Source organism: Arachis stenosperma, chromosome 6 (assembly GCF_014773155.1).
Source record: "Arachis stenosperma cultivar V10309 chromosome 6, arast.V10309.gnm1.PFL2, whole genome shotgun sequence".
Lineage (NCBI taxonomy): Eukaryota > Viridiplantae > Streptophyta > Magnoliopsida > Fabales > Fabaceae > Arachis > Arachis stenosperma.
The window spans coordinates 608,429-624,816 of record NC_080382.1 but is presented as its reverse complement, the minus strand read 5'-3'; the positions used below and the strand labels follow the sequence as shown (position 1 = coordinate 624,816).

At 27.3% G+C, this 16,388-nt stretch overlaps 1 protein-coding gene and 1 pseudogene across 1 annotated transcript; both read left to right on the top strand.

Annotated features, from left to right (window-relative positions):
* The first annotated feature begins 5,147 nt into the window (after positions 1 to 5,147).
* Positions 5,148 to 9,422, top strand: LOC130936600 (auxin response factor 18-like; annotated as a pseudogene).
* A 5,017-nt stretch (positions 9,423 to 14,439) lies between these two features.
* On the top strand, positions 14,440 to 16,208 carry LOC130936460 (uncharacterized protein At4g00950-like). Its single transcript, XM_057866528.1, has 3 exons — positions 14,440 to 14,956; positions 15,171 to 15,398; positions 15,915 to 16,208. Exons 1-3 carry the CDS (start codon positions 14,528 to 14,530, stop codon positions 15,999 to 16,001), a joined length of 744 nt encoding a protein of 247 aa, XP_057722511.1. The 5' UTR covers positions 14,440 to 14,527; the 3' UTR covers positions 16,002 to 16,208.
* Positions 16,209 to 16,388: the final 180 nt, after the last annotated feature.

Genomic DNA, 16,388 nt, shown 5'->3' with positions numbered 1-16,388 from the left:
GTTATAAAATATAATATGATCTAGAGATCCGATTAAAAAAAAATATAAGAACTTAATTAAAAATTTAATAAAATTATCAATATCGATAGAATAATTATTATATTTCCTAGCTATTCTGGTAATATGGTAGAAAATTTTAATAAATTAAACTATATCTATCCACCATAGATGCATAATAATGATGATTATTAGGATCAATAAATAATTATCTAGCATCATATATGAGTATATGTGTGTTACACATAGGGCTGGCAATTCATATCCTACCCGCGAGTATCCAATCCGGTCCAACCCGTTCGGGTAGGGTAGGCTGGCTACCCTATCCGCACCTCATATATCACACATATTTTATAAAAATCTCTCTATATAGTGAAGGAAATGAGAATTGAACCCACAACCTCTCTTATGTAATGACTTATAATAAGTGAATAACCACAAAAACTAGTTAGTTAATTAAGTAATTTAGAGCATTAGTTTTTTATTTTTTATGTTATTAATACGTATAAAATTCGAAATAATTGAATTTTATATTTACTTTAAAAAAATTTGATATTTCTGCGGGTAGGGTAGGGTAGGGTAGGGTTTAAAATTATTTTAGGGTGCGGGTAGGGTTAGAGTTGAGAGATTCTCAACCCGCGGATAGGGTAGGGTAGAGTTTTAATAAAATTTTCAACCCGCGAGTAGAGTTAGGGTAGGGTCCAAACCTTACCCTATCCTACTCATTGCCAGCCCTAGTTACACATGCATAATTTAATTTACATAATATAATTAGGAGTACAAACAATTAATTTTTTCTTAATTGAATTAGTACTAGAAATAATGAAAAGTCTATCACTATCTCTATTTGTGGCAAAAGAAAAAGACAGTTTATGTACGGCTTGTGACAACTTTATATATATGAAAATCAAATTCTTTTATTTTAATATATATTAAGGTTATTTTTTGTTTTTAATAGTGAAATAGTAATAGTGTTTTGAAATATAAATTATTGAGGTGTTATTTTCAAATATTAAACCATTTAATTAGAGGTACAGAAATTAAACTGTTTGATTGATAAGATATAAAAATTGAACGTTTGATTTGTGAGAGGTATATAAATCAAATCAGGAAAAATTTTATTAAAAAAAAAAATTTAAAATACATAAATCACACCTTTTAATTTATATACCTTTCATATTTTTTAAAAAAATAAAAAATAATAATGTTAAAATATATTCCCACTTTTATTTTCATACCCAAAAAAAAACCTATTAAGGTATGGTATTTTAGATTTGATATCTAGCTACTTTGGAATCAATTGAATATTTTTTTTACATAAAAAAATAAAGAGAAAATTAATATATTAAAATGACATATTTTAGCTTTTAACATTGACTTCTCTTATTATATGAATAATAGTAGTGTGAACGGATTAATATCTATTGGGTAAAAACCTGAATCACGCATGGCATCTACAACTTTATATGCTAAAACCTAAAAGCTTGAAAATAATTATAACAACCTAAGACAAGATATATTCCATAAGATAAAATTTCTTTCCATGCAGGGTTACCGAATTTATAGCATCTAATTCTAGAAAAATGTATCGGATCACAAGTAATAAAAAATAAATATAATATTGTCCATTTTTTTTAAATAACTAAATAAGTATCAATTCGGTTAGACTAATTATTTTTTAGGAGTTCAAATAACAAATTGAGTAGATAAATACAATTTAAAATATAATTAAAAAATAAAAATAAGGTGCAGGATATGGTGTTAATTTTAGATGTACTTTTTATATCTAATTTTTTATCCTATCGAAAATTATTTTTTGTATTTTGATATTCACATTAGTTTTTTGGAGTATTTAATGTATAGATCTTGTGTAGGTAAAACAAAAATTAATTATTAATTAATTAAAAACAGTTTTGTATATTTAATAATTTTAAAATTATATTCTTAAAAGTTATATTAGTTAATTTTTTAAAATTTATTGGCTATACTTGGAATAAATATTTTTAAATTTAATTCATAAATATTACATTAGAATTTGATAGCTAGCAACAAACATATCGAACTAAGAAAATTTATCAACGTCACTGTTTTTTGCTTTTTTGCATCTGAATTTTTAGTTTTAGTTTTTTAGTTTTGGTTTTTTTTTGTTCTAGTTTAAAGAATTCTTTGTGGCTTATTTGTGGTGATAATAGTTCTTTTTAGTGGGTGTTATAATTTTGGTTGTATGATTTTTACAGGTCTAAAAAAAATATCTCACAAAAAAATTAAAGTTTGTTGTTCATAGAAATTTTTGCAAATTCGAAAAGTATTAAAATTTATTAGAAAAATGAGAAATAGTATTTTATTGTGTTGTAGTAAAATAACTATGTAATTATATATTTATATTCTTTGTTTTTATCCATTAAAAGTTTTTTAAAATTGAATATTGTGTCTCATATCAAATAATAATTTATTTTACAGAATATTTATCTTTGTTATTAACTATAAATCTTATATTTTTCTGTGATTTGTAAGTGTCATTTATTTTTTTTAATAAAAGTTTTATTTTCTTTTCTCAAAAAAAAAATCAGGAGGACTAATATTTAAAGTTGTATAAAGTTAATAAATGCATATAAGATGCTATAATATATATGAAATGTGTTTTAAAAATATATAAATTCATTAAAAATATGATTTAAAGTTGATTTCTTTGTAAATATCTAAAATAAAAACATTATATCGACTCACATATTAATACAAATCCAATCAAACATAATAATATTAATACATATTTCTATAATTATGAAATAATTTTCACTATGAGAATATTTCTTACTTTCATCTCTGTCAGTTTTAATTTCCAATATATAATATGTGCTAAGTGTTTTTCTTTTTTATCGTTCACAACATAATGTTAAGCATAGAGAACAATTAAGCATTCTTATAATCTAAAAATTTAATATTTTATAAAGAATGATAAAATTATTCATTGTATATATTAACTAATCATGCTATATGACACTACGTATAAATTTGTATTTGGCATTTTATAATTTTTTTTATTATACTACTCTGAATAAATTTAGTTTTATTTTATTGCATATTTGATATTTTACCATGTCAGATTGTGACTATTCTAGCAAATAATTATATAGTTAAACAAAATGTATAAATATATAAATATACAATAATTAATTTAATGATTGATTTTTAATATACAAATAATAATTTTTACAAGAAATAACACTAATATCTCTTCTTTTTGAATATTTTTGTGCTGAGATCTTATTTTAACATATACTAATATACATTAGTGTTTACGGGTAGGGATAACTAAAGTGATCTGATTTGATTATATTAGTTTTAAACCTGATGGATAATTTGATATAGTTGAGACACATTCCATCAAATCTGACTTTAATTGGTTTAAATAGGTATTGGTTCTGGAATCGCCAAATACAAACCAATTTGTCGATTAGTTTAATATTAATTAAAAAATAAATAAAATCTAATAATATATATAAATAAATTTATCTTCTAATCTTAAAATTTTTTAAATTATGGTAGTTATTTAAGTTTGAATCAATGATGTATTATTATTATTATTATTATTATTATTATTATTATTATTTTACCTTTTTTAATCTTTTAAGTTTTTTTTTTACCTTTTTTTTTTAATCGGATATCGAATTATCTAAATCGATCCAATTTAGGTTTAATCGCCTCATATTAGTTTAGGTCCATTCACTAAAAATTACAAATCCAAACCAATTAAAATTTACTCACTTAAATTCTTATTTTTCTCAAATTTAAACAAATCTGACCTATGAAAATTCTTACTAATATACAATCATTTTAGATATACACAAATTTAGTTATTAAATTAGTCATTTTTATAAAATATATTAAAATATAAAATATATATTAAAAATACATTAAATCATATATATTTATATATATTATAATTTATTTAAAGTGAAAATTTAGGTGCAATTAACTTCACGTGAAGTTGATAGTTGAGAATCGTTAAATAATTTAAATAATTTGATTAAATTTTTATTTAACGACTCCAAGTTATTAACTTCATATAAAGTTGAGTTTTCACCTTTATTTAATAACCGACTTCTAGTGTGCAAGTAAATTTTTTTATTAATATATTATAGAAAGGAAAAGACTCAGGTGCAGTCGATTTCACGTGAACTTGATACTTAAGAACCGTTAGATGATTTGATTGATTTAATTAAATTTTTATCTAACGACTTTCAATTATCAACTTCACACGAAATCGACTGCACTTGAGTTTTCACCCTATGAAAAAGAATTAACATCTTTTGTGTATGATGAAAGGGAAGGAGAAGAAGCAAAAGGAAATAGAAAGAGAATTTCAGAAACAAGAGAGAGAAGCCTTCCATTCTAAAAAAGTGTGACCCTTTTCTCTTGCAGCTTCAAAGTGAAGGGGCCGAAAAAGTTATGATCCCTTGATATTCTTCGGTTTTGGTGACACACCATAAACAACACAACCATGCTTTCTGTAACTGAAACTTGAAGCAGCTCCAAACAAACAAACAAAGAAAAAAGAAAAAAGAAAAAAGAAAAAGAACACACATATAAAGCAGAACAATTCACAGTCATCAGTTACAGAAAGAGAAGAAGAAGCAAGAGAGAACACAAAGGAACACATTATCATTCACTCTCATTCAACCATCATCATGGCTGGTTGGTCTCTCTCTCTCTCTCTCTCTCTCTCTCTCTCTCTCTCGTTTGTCTTTTTTTGTCTTTGGTCTTTGTTTTCTGTTGTTGGTGTTCTTTTTATTTGTTGTGCTTCTGTGGTTGAATGGCATATAAGGATGAAGGTAATAATCTCAGTGGTTTCTTGTCAAAGGAAACAACTTCAGTGTGAGGTTATGGCTGGAATTTCATGTGGTTTTGTTGTTACCATGTTTGGTTAATGTGAGTGTTGAGCTGAAAAAGAGCAATGTCTGTGTTCTTTTAGCAATTGACTAATGTTGTTGGGACCCTTCATTTTTAATGTTTTCCTTTAATTTTTCAATATGAAGTGAATGACCCTTTTGCCTTGTGAACATGGAGGTTACTAAGGGAAAGCTTAATGCAAAAATGAGAGAAAAAAGTTTCCAACTTTGGTCTGAAAAAAACCATGCAAACTTTCCAACATGTTTGTGTTTTGTTTTGTGGCAGATGGGGCTGGTGATGATTTGTTTAAAGAGCTATGGAGGTTGTGTGCAGGGCCATTAATGGATGTTCCTTGTGTTCAAGACAGAGTTTTCTATTTCCCTCAGGGTCACATTGAATTGGTATGATATACACTTCTTTACCTTGTTTCTGATTTTGTTTGTGAATTTCATTTTTTTCCATTTTTGTGCTATGTATGCTTTCAAATTTAAGCCTTAAGGGGTTTAGTAAGTGTTATATAATTTTGATTTTTTCTTTTGTAGTTGCCAGAACCTACAGAACAAGAATTGAGGCAGATGAAGAACCAGAAATCTCCCAAATACGATCTTCCATCGAAGATCTTATGTCGTGTTATCGATGTTAAGTGTCTGGTAATGTTTATCTTTTTTTGGTTCCTTATGTTGTGTTATGTGTTCTTGATTGGCTCATTGGAATGATGATTTTTCATGTACTGATTATACAATCTTGTTAATTTTGTTTTGTAGGCCGAGTTGGAAACCGACGAGGTTTATGCTCGAATCACTTTGCAGCCATCTTCAGATGTGAGAATTTGATACATTTTCCGAACAATTAATTCCCACATTATTGAAAATTGAAAAATGTTCAACTGATTTTTCCATTTTTTTTCTGGTTTTGTTCTATGTACAACAGAATGATCCTCTAGATCCTAATCCAAGTTGTTCCGAGAAACCGAAACAGAAATTTTACTCATTTTGTAAGACACTGAGTACCTCAGATACTAGCACACATGGAGGATTTTCGGTTCTTCGGAAGCATGCTAACGAATGCTTGCCTCAATTGGTGTGTTTTCTTTAGCTGAGAATGATCGAACCAGAATATTCATGGGGTTGAATGGAAAATAATAAAAAGAGTTTATATGTTGTAGGATATGACAATGGAAAATCCTACTCAGGAGTTGGTAGCAAAGGATATTCATGGGGTTGAATGGAAGTTTAAGCATATATACAGAGGTAACTTTTTCTTGGTTTATAATATTGGAAAAATCTTTGTTGTTTTTCTTTGAATTTATGTTTTAACTGCGAAATCTTCTTATTGTTTTGCACAATTTATTAAGGACATCCAAAGAGGCACCTGCTTACAACTGGCTGGAGTGCATTCGTTGCGGCCAAGAAATTGGTTGTCGGAGATTCTTTTGTTTTTCTAAGGTACTTGAAATCATGATAATGCATTCTATAATGTCCTGCTTTGACATAATTAGTCCTTATGCTGCGAATTTCCGTGCTTCAATCCTTGATTCTTACAGGGGAGAGAATGGACAACTGAGAGTAGGCGTTAGGCGTTTGAATCCGCCGCAGAGTCCTACACCTTCCTCGGTGGTGTCGACACAAAACATGCGCCTCGGAGTGATTGTTACTGCAAGCCATTCTGTTATGACTAGTACCATGTTTGTGGTTTATTACAAGCCAAGGTTTGTAAGAATCTTTTAAACATTTTGTGTAACTCTTACTTGAAACATTTATGCTTTTAACTTTTGAATTCAATTCAGGACTAGTCAGTTTATTGTTAGTTTAAACAAATATATTGACACGATGAACAATGACTTCAAAATCGGCATGCGATTCAAGATGAGACATGAGGGTGAAGATCCACTTGACAAAAGGTATCATTTTAAATGTGTATCAAGAGTTTAATCTACCTTAGTCTCTAAGTTGATCTTAGATTAATGCACCATTATTTTGTCAGGTTTTGTGGTACTATAGTTGGAGTTGGAGATGAATCTCGAGAATGGCCGAATTCTCAATGGAGGTCATTGAAGGTTCGACTTCATTCGAAATCACTCATTAAGTTCTTCTAATTTTCTCATTAGTGTATAATTTTTTTCTTTGTTACATAGGTTCAATGGGATGAACCAGCAACAATGCAAAGACCAGATAGAGTTTCATGTTGGGAGATTGAACCTCTTGTTACTTCGCCTTTGAATATGATTCAACCGATGGCGAAGGGAAAGAGATCAAGGCATGCTGAGGCTTCATCTTTTGGTAGGAAAAAGAATGTTACTTTGGATCATGTGCACTTTACATCCTAAACTTTATAAATATGCAATTTACACCTTGAAGTTGTTGAACTGCGCAAAAAACGACTTCTCTTAACTTTTCTTCCAAAATTACCCTTTCACGTGATGTATTTTATTGATAAAATAACATCTTAATAGAGGAGTAATTTTGGAAGGAAAGTTAACAAGAAGCCGTTTTTTTATGGTTCGACAACCTTAGGGTGTTAATGAACAAACATTGTTCGATTATTAACTTTTTCAGCTGCTTCAGGTAGCAAAGAAAGCCAAGTAGCTACAATATGGCAGCCACCACATTTGAATGGCAATGGAAATTCTTCTCAAGACCCCAAAAGCAACAAAGCTGTCGTCCCGGCCGGTCCAGCTGGCGAAGGCCCGGCACGCGACCACAACGAAGACGGGAAGAAGGGCATGGATTGCTGGTTGTTTGGGGTGAATTTGACTAGCCAGCTATAGTAATGTTGTTACTCCTTTGGAGAAAGAACTTTGGTGTGAAGCTTCAACTATCCTTCATTGTGGTCCCAAAGAATCTATTATTGTTGGTGCATGTGAGACTGAGAAGGTTCAGAGTCTCAATAACCATTCACTGTCCAACAAGCAGGGCCATGTACCATCCATGAGGACTAGGACTAAGGTACCTTCATTTTATTTTTTATTTTTGTTTCAACCTTAAACATACATATGAATATATTAAAATTTTCAAGTATACCAGAAACACTGGTGTTTTAGTACTTTTAGTCATTAATCTCAATCTTGTCTATATTTTAGAAAAATTTTCAAGTGTACTGGTATACCGGTGTTTCAGTAATTTTTAACTATTGATCTTAATTATAAAAAATATATACAATATATATAATTAAGATCAACGGTTAAAAATCACGGAAATATCAGTGTACCGATATATTTGAAAACTTTCCTATATTTTATGATCGAGATCAACTGGTAAAATGACTGAAACACCATTATTCTTGGTATACTTGAAACTCTTCATATGTGATACATATAATGTTTTCAAAGATTCCTTCCACATTTTTAAGAGAGGTTGGGTCAAATAATGTAAAAAGGGGAAGGAAATTGTTCAGCCTTTGTTTTGAGTAGGACAGTGTTTGGTAGCTAGGAATCTTTGAAGGTGACAAATTAGTGAAATACCTAAATAGTCCCTATGAAAGTTTACTTAGTTGACAAAATAACCCCTAAAAGATCGAATATTTATTTGATATGTTCTAAAAAATTAGGTGGTTTGACAATTGGATCCGATTGTCGATTGGGCCTAATTTTGTCATGAATCATGACATGGAAGCCCAACTGACGATCGGATGAACTTGTTAGACGACCATATCGAAGAAATATTAATGTTTGGTTGGTTATTTTATTAGCGAAGAGATATTTCAGGTGTTATTTCAGTAATTTACTTGTATAAAATTGTCTCCTGAATTTTTTCCTTCATAATTCATTATTTTATTTTTGATGTTTTTTATTTATATTTAATATTTGAAGGTGAAAATGGAAGGTGTAGCAGTTGGTCGTGCAATTGACTTGACCACATTAAATGGTTATGATGAACTCATAGTTGAGCTTGAGAAAATGTTCGACATTGAAGGAGAAATTATATCTCAGAAGAAATGGGCTGTTACTTTCACTGATGAAGAAAATGACCTTATGCTTCTTGATGATGATTTATGGCAGTGAGTAACTTCAACTTTCTTGCATAGTTTCTTCTGTTTTTCAAATTTTCTTTTTAAAGATATGTAAATGGTTTATTATTATTATTATGTAAACTTTCTCAAGACTCATCAAGAAGCTTTTCTTTTCTGATTTTCACAAAAAAAAAAGACATTTTGTAACTTGATATTTTTTGTATAGTCCAAAAAAATAGCTATTCTATATGGTTTTTTATTTATTAAGATTTTGATTATTTTATAAAAGGTTTTACAATTATATAATTCTTTTTTTTAGTAATAACAAAAAGTTGGAACAAACCCTTTAATTTATGCTATGAAATTTTGTAGGGACTTCTGCAAAATGGTGAAGAGGATTTTCATTTGTTCAAAGGAGGATTAATTAGTCATTTGTTGAATGACTTGACTCCATGTTGTGATTCATAACATCACTCAACATCTACCAATCTAATATAAGATGCTTAGAAACCTTAATTAACCTTTTTCTTTTATTTTTAATTTTTATTTTTAAGCTTTAATAGGTTTAGGAAGGGAAGGAAATCTGATGGTAGTGTGCATAGCAACTAGGTGATTTTTATTTTTTAGGTACTTTATAATTGTAAATATCCTAGTTTATTTTAATTTTTTTAATTTTATTTTTATTCTCTGTTTAATATTGTGCAGTAATTTTCTACATCTATGCACTCTTGTCACAAATTATTTTTATTAGTTACCGAATTTTTCAAATAAAATTAAAAATAGCATTCAGTAATTTTTCTTTCCATTTTTTTTTTAAAAAGAGGAAAATCAGAAACCGTCCCATTCTCTTTTTGCATTTATTCCCATATTTTGATAAAATTCTAAAAATTCAATATTTTTAAATTAAAAAAACTCCCCATATATTAAGTATGATTTTGTTAGTGAGTGTTCTAAATATACATGACATAAGCTTGGTTATTATTTTATTTAATAATGTCAAAAGTATATTACATTACATGTTAAGAAAATAAAAATTAGTAGACCAAAAAAAAATCAAAATTAAAACTACAAGACAAAATTTAATTCCTTGAAAAGGGTTTAATTGAGGAAATTTAATTTGAATATGGAAGTAAAGGAAGGGTTGCACTCGCGTATGGGGAAGAGGGGTGCTTTACCTTGTTGTGGGATCAGAAGAAGCAGAACTCGGACCCTGTGAATTGTGTCTCTCAAGATGTAAAAAAAAATTACGCAAATCAAAGAAAACGGAGGGTCTGAATTTCACTTTTCAGATTTCAAATTCCATCAACTCGGACCTGTGAGTTGTGTCTCTCAAGATGTAAAAAAAAATTACGCAAATCAAAGAAAACAGAGGGTTCCGAATTCCACTTTTCAGATTTCAAATTCCATCAACTGCAAATCGGACCATGCGATTTGTGAAGCCAAATTTCATTACCAAAAAACTCGCATGGTCCGAGTTGTGTACTCTGAGTTTTTTTCAACTTTTTAAAAACAAATCGGAGGGTCCGATTTGTGTACTCTGAATTGTTTTCAACTTTTTAAAAACAAATCGGAGGGTCCGATTTGTGTATTCCCATATTTTTAAAAAACACAAAAAATTACCATGTTAAAGTGTATCACTCATGTTACTTCCATATCAAAATTTTTTAGCCTTTAATTGACCTAATTTAATAATATAAGATTGATGGTCTTTAATGCACACATATGAGCTCTGTTGGTGATGGCAGATATTGACATTGACGTGATGGAAAGTGACATATAAGTGTCTTTGGAGATACACAAAACAATGATTGCGTTAGTATCATCAAAAAGATACCTACAAAACTGGAAAAAAGTTTAATCACAATTTTAATTTTTAATGACTCACAATTTATTTATATAATGCGGTTTTTTTGTTAAAATTTACGTTTTTTTTCTTTCTAAAAGATCATTCTAATCTACCATTACATTTTTTAATATTTTAAAAATATTTTTATTATTTTAGTGTTTAGATATATGTTTGTCAGCATTTAAATATTTAAAAAAGTTTTTTATTTTTGCAATTTACTCATTTTTTTTTTGTTGAAAATCAAGTATTATTACTTATCAGAAGAAAGTAGTTTTAAAATTATATATATATAGTGTTAAGGGGATTTAATTTAAATAATAAAAATTATATATAAACTACAAAATATAGGAGAAAATGATAAATACTATTATGCAACATAAATAATTACTACAATATATCATCAATAATATTATAACTTTCAAATTGACACCTAAAATAATTTTTTTGTTTGTTTGTGAAATTATAGTTTCAAATTGACTTACCTTAACTTTCATTCTTAGCTTATTTTTTTCATCAGTAGTCAATTTTGAATAATTTTAAGTACCTTTTAATGAAGACTGTTGTTGTTGATTGGGTTTGGTTGGTGCTTTTTTATTTTTTTTATTTTTAAAAAGAAGAAAGCCAAGGTTGTATATAATAGGCTAATTTTTTTATATGAAAAAAAATATTGGGACTTCTGTTAAAAATGTGATTATTTGGTATAATTGCAGTCATGAGTGAATTTTGTAGGTGGAGAGTTAATGCATGGGAAACGTGTTGTCACGTGTCAACATTTTGGCTCATGTGTTGAATAATTTATAATACTATAATACACTTCAAATATCAATATTTAACTAAAACACCATCTTTATTTTCATATTAAAAATAATTTTCGTATATAATACATATATTTTTTATTTGATATTTTGATGATTCTCAAAGCAAATATATGGTTGCCCAAAATGTGGAGGCAAAAGTTGTTTTCAACATGATTCTTGTTCTTCTTGCCTATAACAATCAAGATAATTTAACAAAACAGTCCATAAAAACAGTCAATGAAAAATTGAAAACAAGAGTAGTTGGCACACCAACTATATTTATATAAATTAAAGTGATTTTATTTATCTATCAAAACTGATGGCCATTTATATCATTCTTAATCAAATAGTTGATGAAATTATTCATAATTATCTCTTTCAAAATTTGATTAAAGTGAAAAATATAGAGTAATTTTTAGATTGGAATTCATCTTATGATGGAAAATGGACTTCAATTACTACAAAATGATCATGAATATTTCATTATTATAAATTTATTTATTGAAATTACTTGTAATAATTGATGAGATGTGGACACTTAATTTTTATTTCATATATATATATATATATATATATATATCAGTGTTATTTTAAGACTATCATGTTAATAAGGAATATTTTTAGACATGCATGGAACTTAAAACTTTGAGATTTTCTTGAAATAATTTATTCAAAAAGTTTGCATAGTTAAATAAAAATATATAAATAATTATATATTTATTTTATGCACCCTTTTATGTAAGAAATTATTTTTTGGTTGTGTGAATTTTATACAAACATTTTTTTAATTTTCTTATATTTGTCTTATTTTAAAATTCGATCTTTTTTATTTTTGAGTAACAAAAATCGAATTCTTTTATCATAAATATTTTGATATTATGTTATAAAATTACTTATGTGAAAATTTTAAATTATTAAATAGAAATATATAATTTATATATTTTGTAGAGATGAATGTATGTATGTAATTAAAATAAGACATTAAAAATAATTAAAAAATAATTTATTTTAATATTAACAAAATATCAAAATATCATTACGGTTTATCTAAAAAATACTTTATATTTTATACATAGACATGTTCCGGTATTTATAAAACTGTAAAATTCGTGTATCAGCATATCTCGTGTCTGTGCCGGTCCATGCAATATTTTCTTTTCATTTAAATCTAGATTTTGTCCACCCAAAAAAATAAGTTGTTATTATTTTTATTTTTTAAAATTGAAGCTTTCCTACAAAAATACTTGACTTTTGAGATAGTTGGCCATATATGAACCTCAATTCTCAGCTTGTAACTTTCAAATGTGCTTCATGGTGAAGGAAATCATATGAAATTTGTGGCAAATTGAAATTACTTGTTTTTTAGGGCAACTATGTTATGTTAATTAATGTTGTTTTGGAAACCAATCACTAGTGACTATTTAATGCCCTATGCATGTTTCTCAATTCTCCATCACAATTTGGTATCAACCACATACACCAAGCCACACTAGGAACCAACCATTAATATTTGAATAATAATCTTCTAACAATTTCACTACGCATAACTATTTTCAGATTGGTATTTTTTTCCCTCTTATGTACGCTCTATAACATGAAATATTGGAAGTTCAAAAACATTATTGGTACATCAGATATTGTTAAAATCCAAATAAAAATATTATTATTATTATTATTATTAATTGTATATTTAAATTATTTTTAAATTAATAAAATATAAAAAATTGTCAAGTAGTTCTGTGATCAAATCAATTGATTATATATTATGTGTATATAAAAAATTAACTATCAATCAATCACTGTATAAAAAACATATTTGGTGTTTTATAAAACTTTTATTATCCTCCTATAAATAAATTAATTATTAAACTATTACAGATTTGATAGCTAATTGTTTAATTAAAAAATCTATTAATTAATTTATATATATATAAATATACACAAATATACTATGAATAACTCAGCTATTAATTTTTAGCATGCAAATTTTACATACATAACAGACATTTTATGCATGTTTCTACAAATTATGTTTGTTTTATGGAATGATAATGTATGAAGGAATTGAATTGCCTACACTATACGCATATTTTGAGAAAATTACATGTAGCAATGCAAGATGGAGAACAAATAATAAGAGCATATATGATTATTGATTATGAATTGTCATTTTGTAACTTTTCTGCAGAGAAAGGCAACATTTTTTTGTGGAGTAGCTTCACCTTTGTGGCACTTTCTTTCCTTCAATATCTCATAAAAAAGACACCAAACTTTGTAGTATATTCATAAATGTCCTAATCCCTACATATATAAGTTTATTTATAATTTATAATAAATTATATTATTAAGAAGTTAACTAATTATAATCATTTTTTTAGGATGAGTATTTTATTTCATAACATAAATTAAGAACATCTAAAAAATAATAAGATCATCTATTAAACTACTATTTAACCTACTGAATATTAGTATTTTACTACTTCAATTTTAGATATTTTAAATAGTATGAACTTGTAAACAATTAAAAGAGAAAATAGATACCTATATATTTAACAATCATACTAGATGTATATTAAAATTAACCAATAATATAAAATATATATTAAAAATAAGTTAAATAACACATATATTTATACACAGATATATAATAACTAATTTTAATATATATAATATTTTTGTATATTTATTTATTTGCACCGTGAAAGTGAGAGATATATTATAATATGTTAAAAATATTTTCACTAGATTGAATAAAGATAATTGAAATTTCCAATATTAATGTATGCTTTTATATATAAAAATACGATAAAAATAACTCAATATTAGCTATTATTCTATATTCTTAAATATCAAATTATTTTACAAACAAATTGAGGAATAACCAAAAGCTTCTCTTGTTGATACACAAATAAGAAATTCCCTCTTATTTATTTATATAAAGGATTTGGAATTATATATACCATGAAATTGATTTGATTATTTTCAAAATAGGACCAGAAGATTAAAGAGTCTTATTATATAACAAACACAAAGAAGGGAGAAAGCAAAGATGAGTGGTAGTAAAACAGAGTCAGAAACAGAGCAAGAACAGAGTAACACATCAATTCTTCTACCAATATTCAAGTTCAATCCTCAAACCACAATGGTGGATTATTCTTATTCTTCTTCTTCTCATGAGAGGTCAGGGATTGTAACTCCACCACTTTGCACCTTAGCTTCAGTACCATTTGGTTGGGAAGAGGAACCTGGCAAGCCAAGAATAACTTCTTCTTCTTCTAGTACTAATGCCATTGTTACTTTGACCAACTCAAAGTCAAAGTCAAAGTCAAAGTCATTGCAACTTCCTCCAAGGTTGCAACGACTAGTTCATGATGAAGGTGATGATGATGCAACTAAAGTTCACTCACCAAGCAGTGTATTGGAGGGTCCTTATTGTATCTCAAGAAGCAACACTTGTCACGTTCCTCCATCTTCTAGAGTGAGTTTTCGGTTCGAATAAAAAGAAATGATATTTGTACTATTTTTTCTGTACACTTTTTAATATGGTTTTTTTAATAGTATGAAGGCGTTATTTATTTTGTTTTTTGTTTTTTTTATCGATCACTTTTAATATAAAAGAGATGTTACAAAAATAGTACATGTAAGATTTTTTATGTATAATATACTTTACTAACTAAGATTGTTTGTATTAGGGTCTAGACACAGGAATGAGGACGAAGGAGAGAGGGTGGTTTGGTTCGTTGAGGGGATGGAAGGGCTTCAATGTCAAAAGGGAAGTGAGTAGGGGCAGTTATGTCTTTTCCTCTAATTCTACATCTTCTGCTGATGAAGATTATCATGTTAATGAGAATAAGGTGAGAAGTGTGACAAAGATGCAACGTTCTAGAAGCATTTCCCACCTCTTCCATGCCAAGCCATGGGTAAGTTTTGACTTCTAAACATTAAGAACTTGTGTTATAGTGATAATTTCCTTTCTAGGGTTAAGTGGTTAATGAATATTAGTACTTAAATACTTCTTTTTATAGGAGTGCATGGAAATTCAAAGTGGTTGATTTATTTTCATCTAAGAATATCTCATAGGAAATTCTTTTGAATTTTTTATTTTTTAAGGATGTTGTAGTTGTTATTTGGTTATAAACACTACGGAATAGGTTGAAAACTATCTTGCACTTATGAAAATTATGAAGATTATATTTTTAATTAATGTGGCTTTAGACTAGAAACTATTTGTGAGTATATATAATACATGTTTTAGAAACTTTTATAACCATTCAAAAAAAAAATTAGTAATTTTAAATACATTTTAAATATATTTGCCTTAGATCTTTTTACAAAGTTATAACATTGAATAAGGATATGGTCCCTTAATAATGTTTTTTTTTTTTTTTTTTGATAGGACCTTAATAATGTTATTGCACTGCTTTTGATTTTTATAGACAATGATATGTGAGAGCTTCAAGCAAGTGGTTCCATGGAAGAGTCAAAAGCTCAAGGAAGTTGGCTATGGTGCCCTTAATCTCTAGGACTTTTTACCATAGTCAGGTCCAAATCAATCATAACTTATCCATGATTCACCTGTTTTTTCAATAATTTAATTTTAATATTATTATTTTTTTGGTTTCATCTTTTTCTTCCCTTTATGAAATCAATATCACTGTAAAACTTTGTACTGAATCCTGGGAGTGTTATTTTATGTATTACAATACTTATATAATTTTATAGTTTAAACATTCAATGTTTATAATATAGTATAGTTGATATTACTTTTATATACTCATTTATTTAATGTTGACAAAATAATATTTACTTGGTCATAGCTTAAAACACATGATACAAGCATAATATGTACATATTTAAAAGATGCATATTTTGAAGCACTTTACATACTATTTCAGCAATTAAATTTGGCC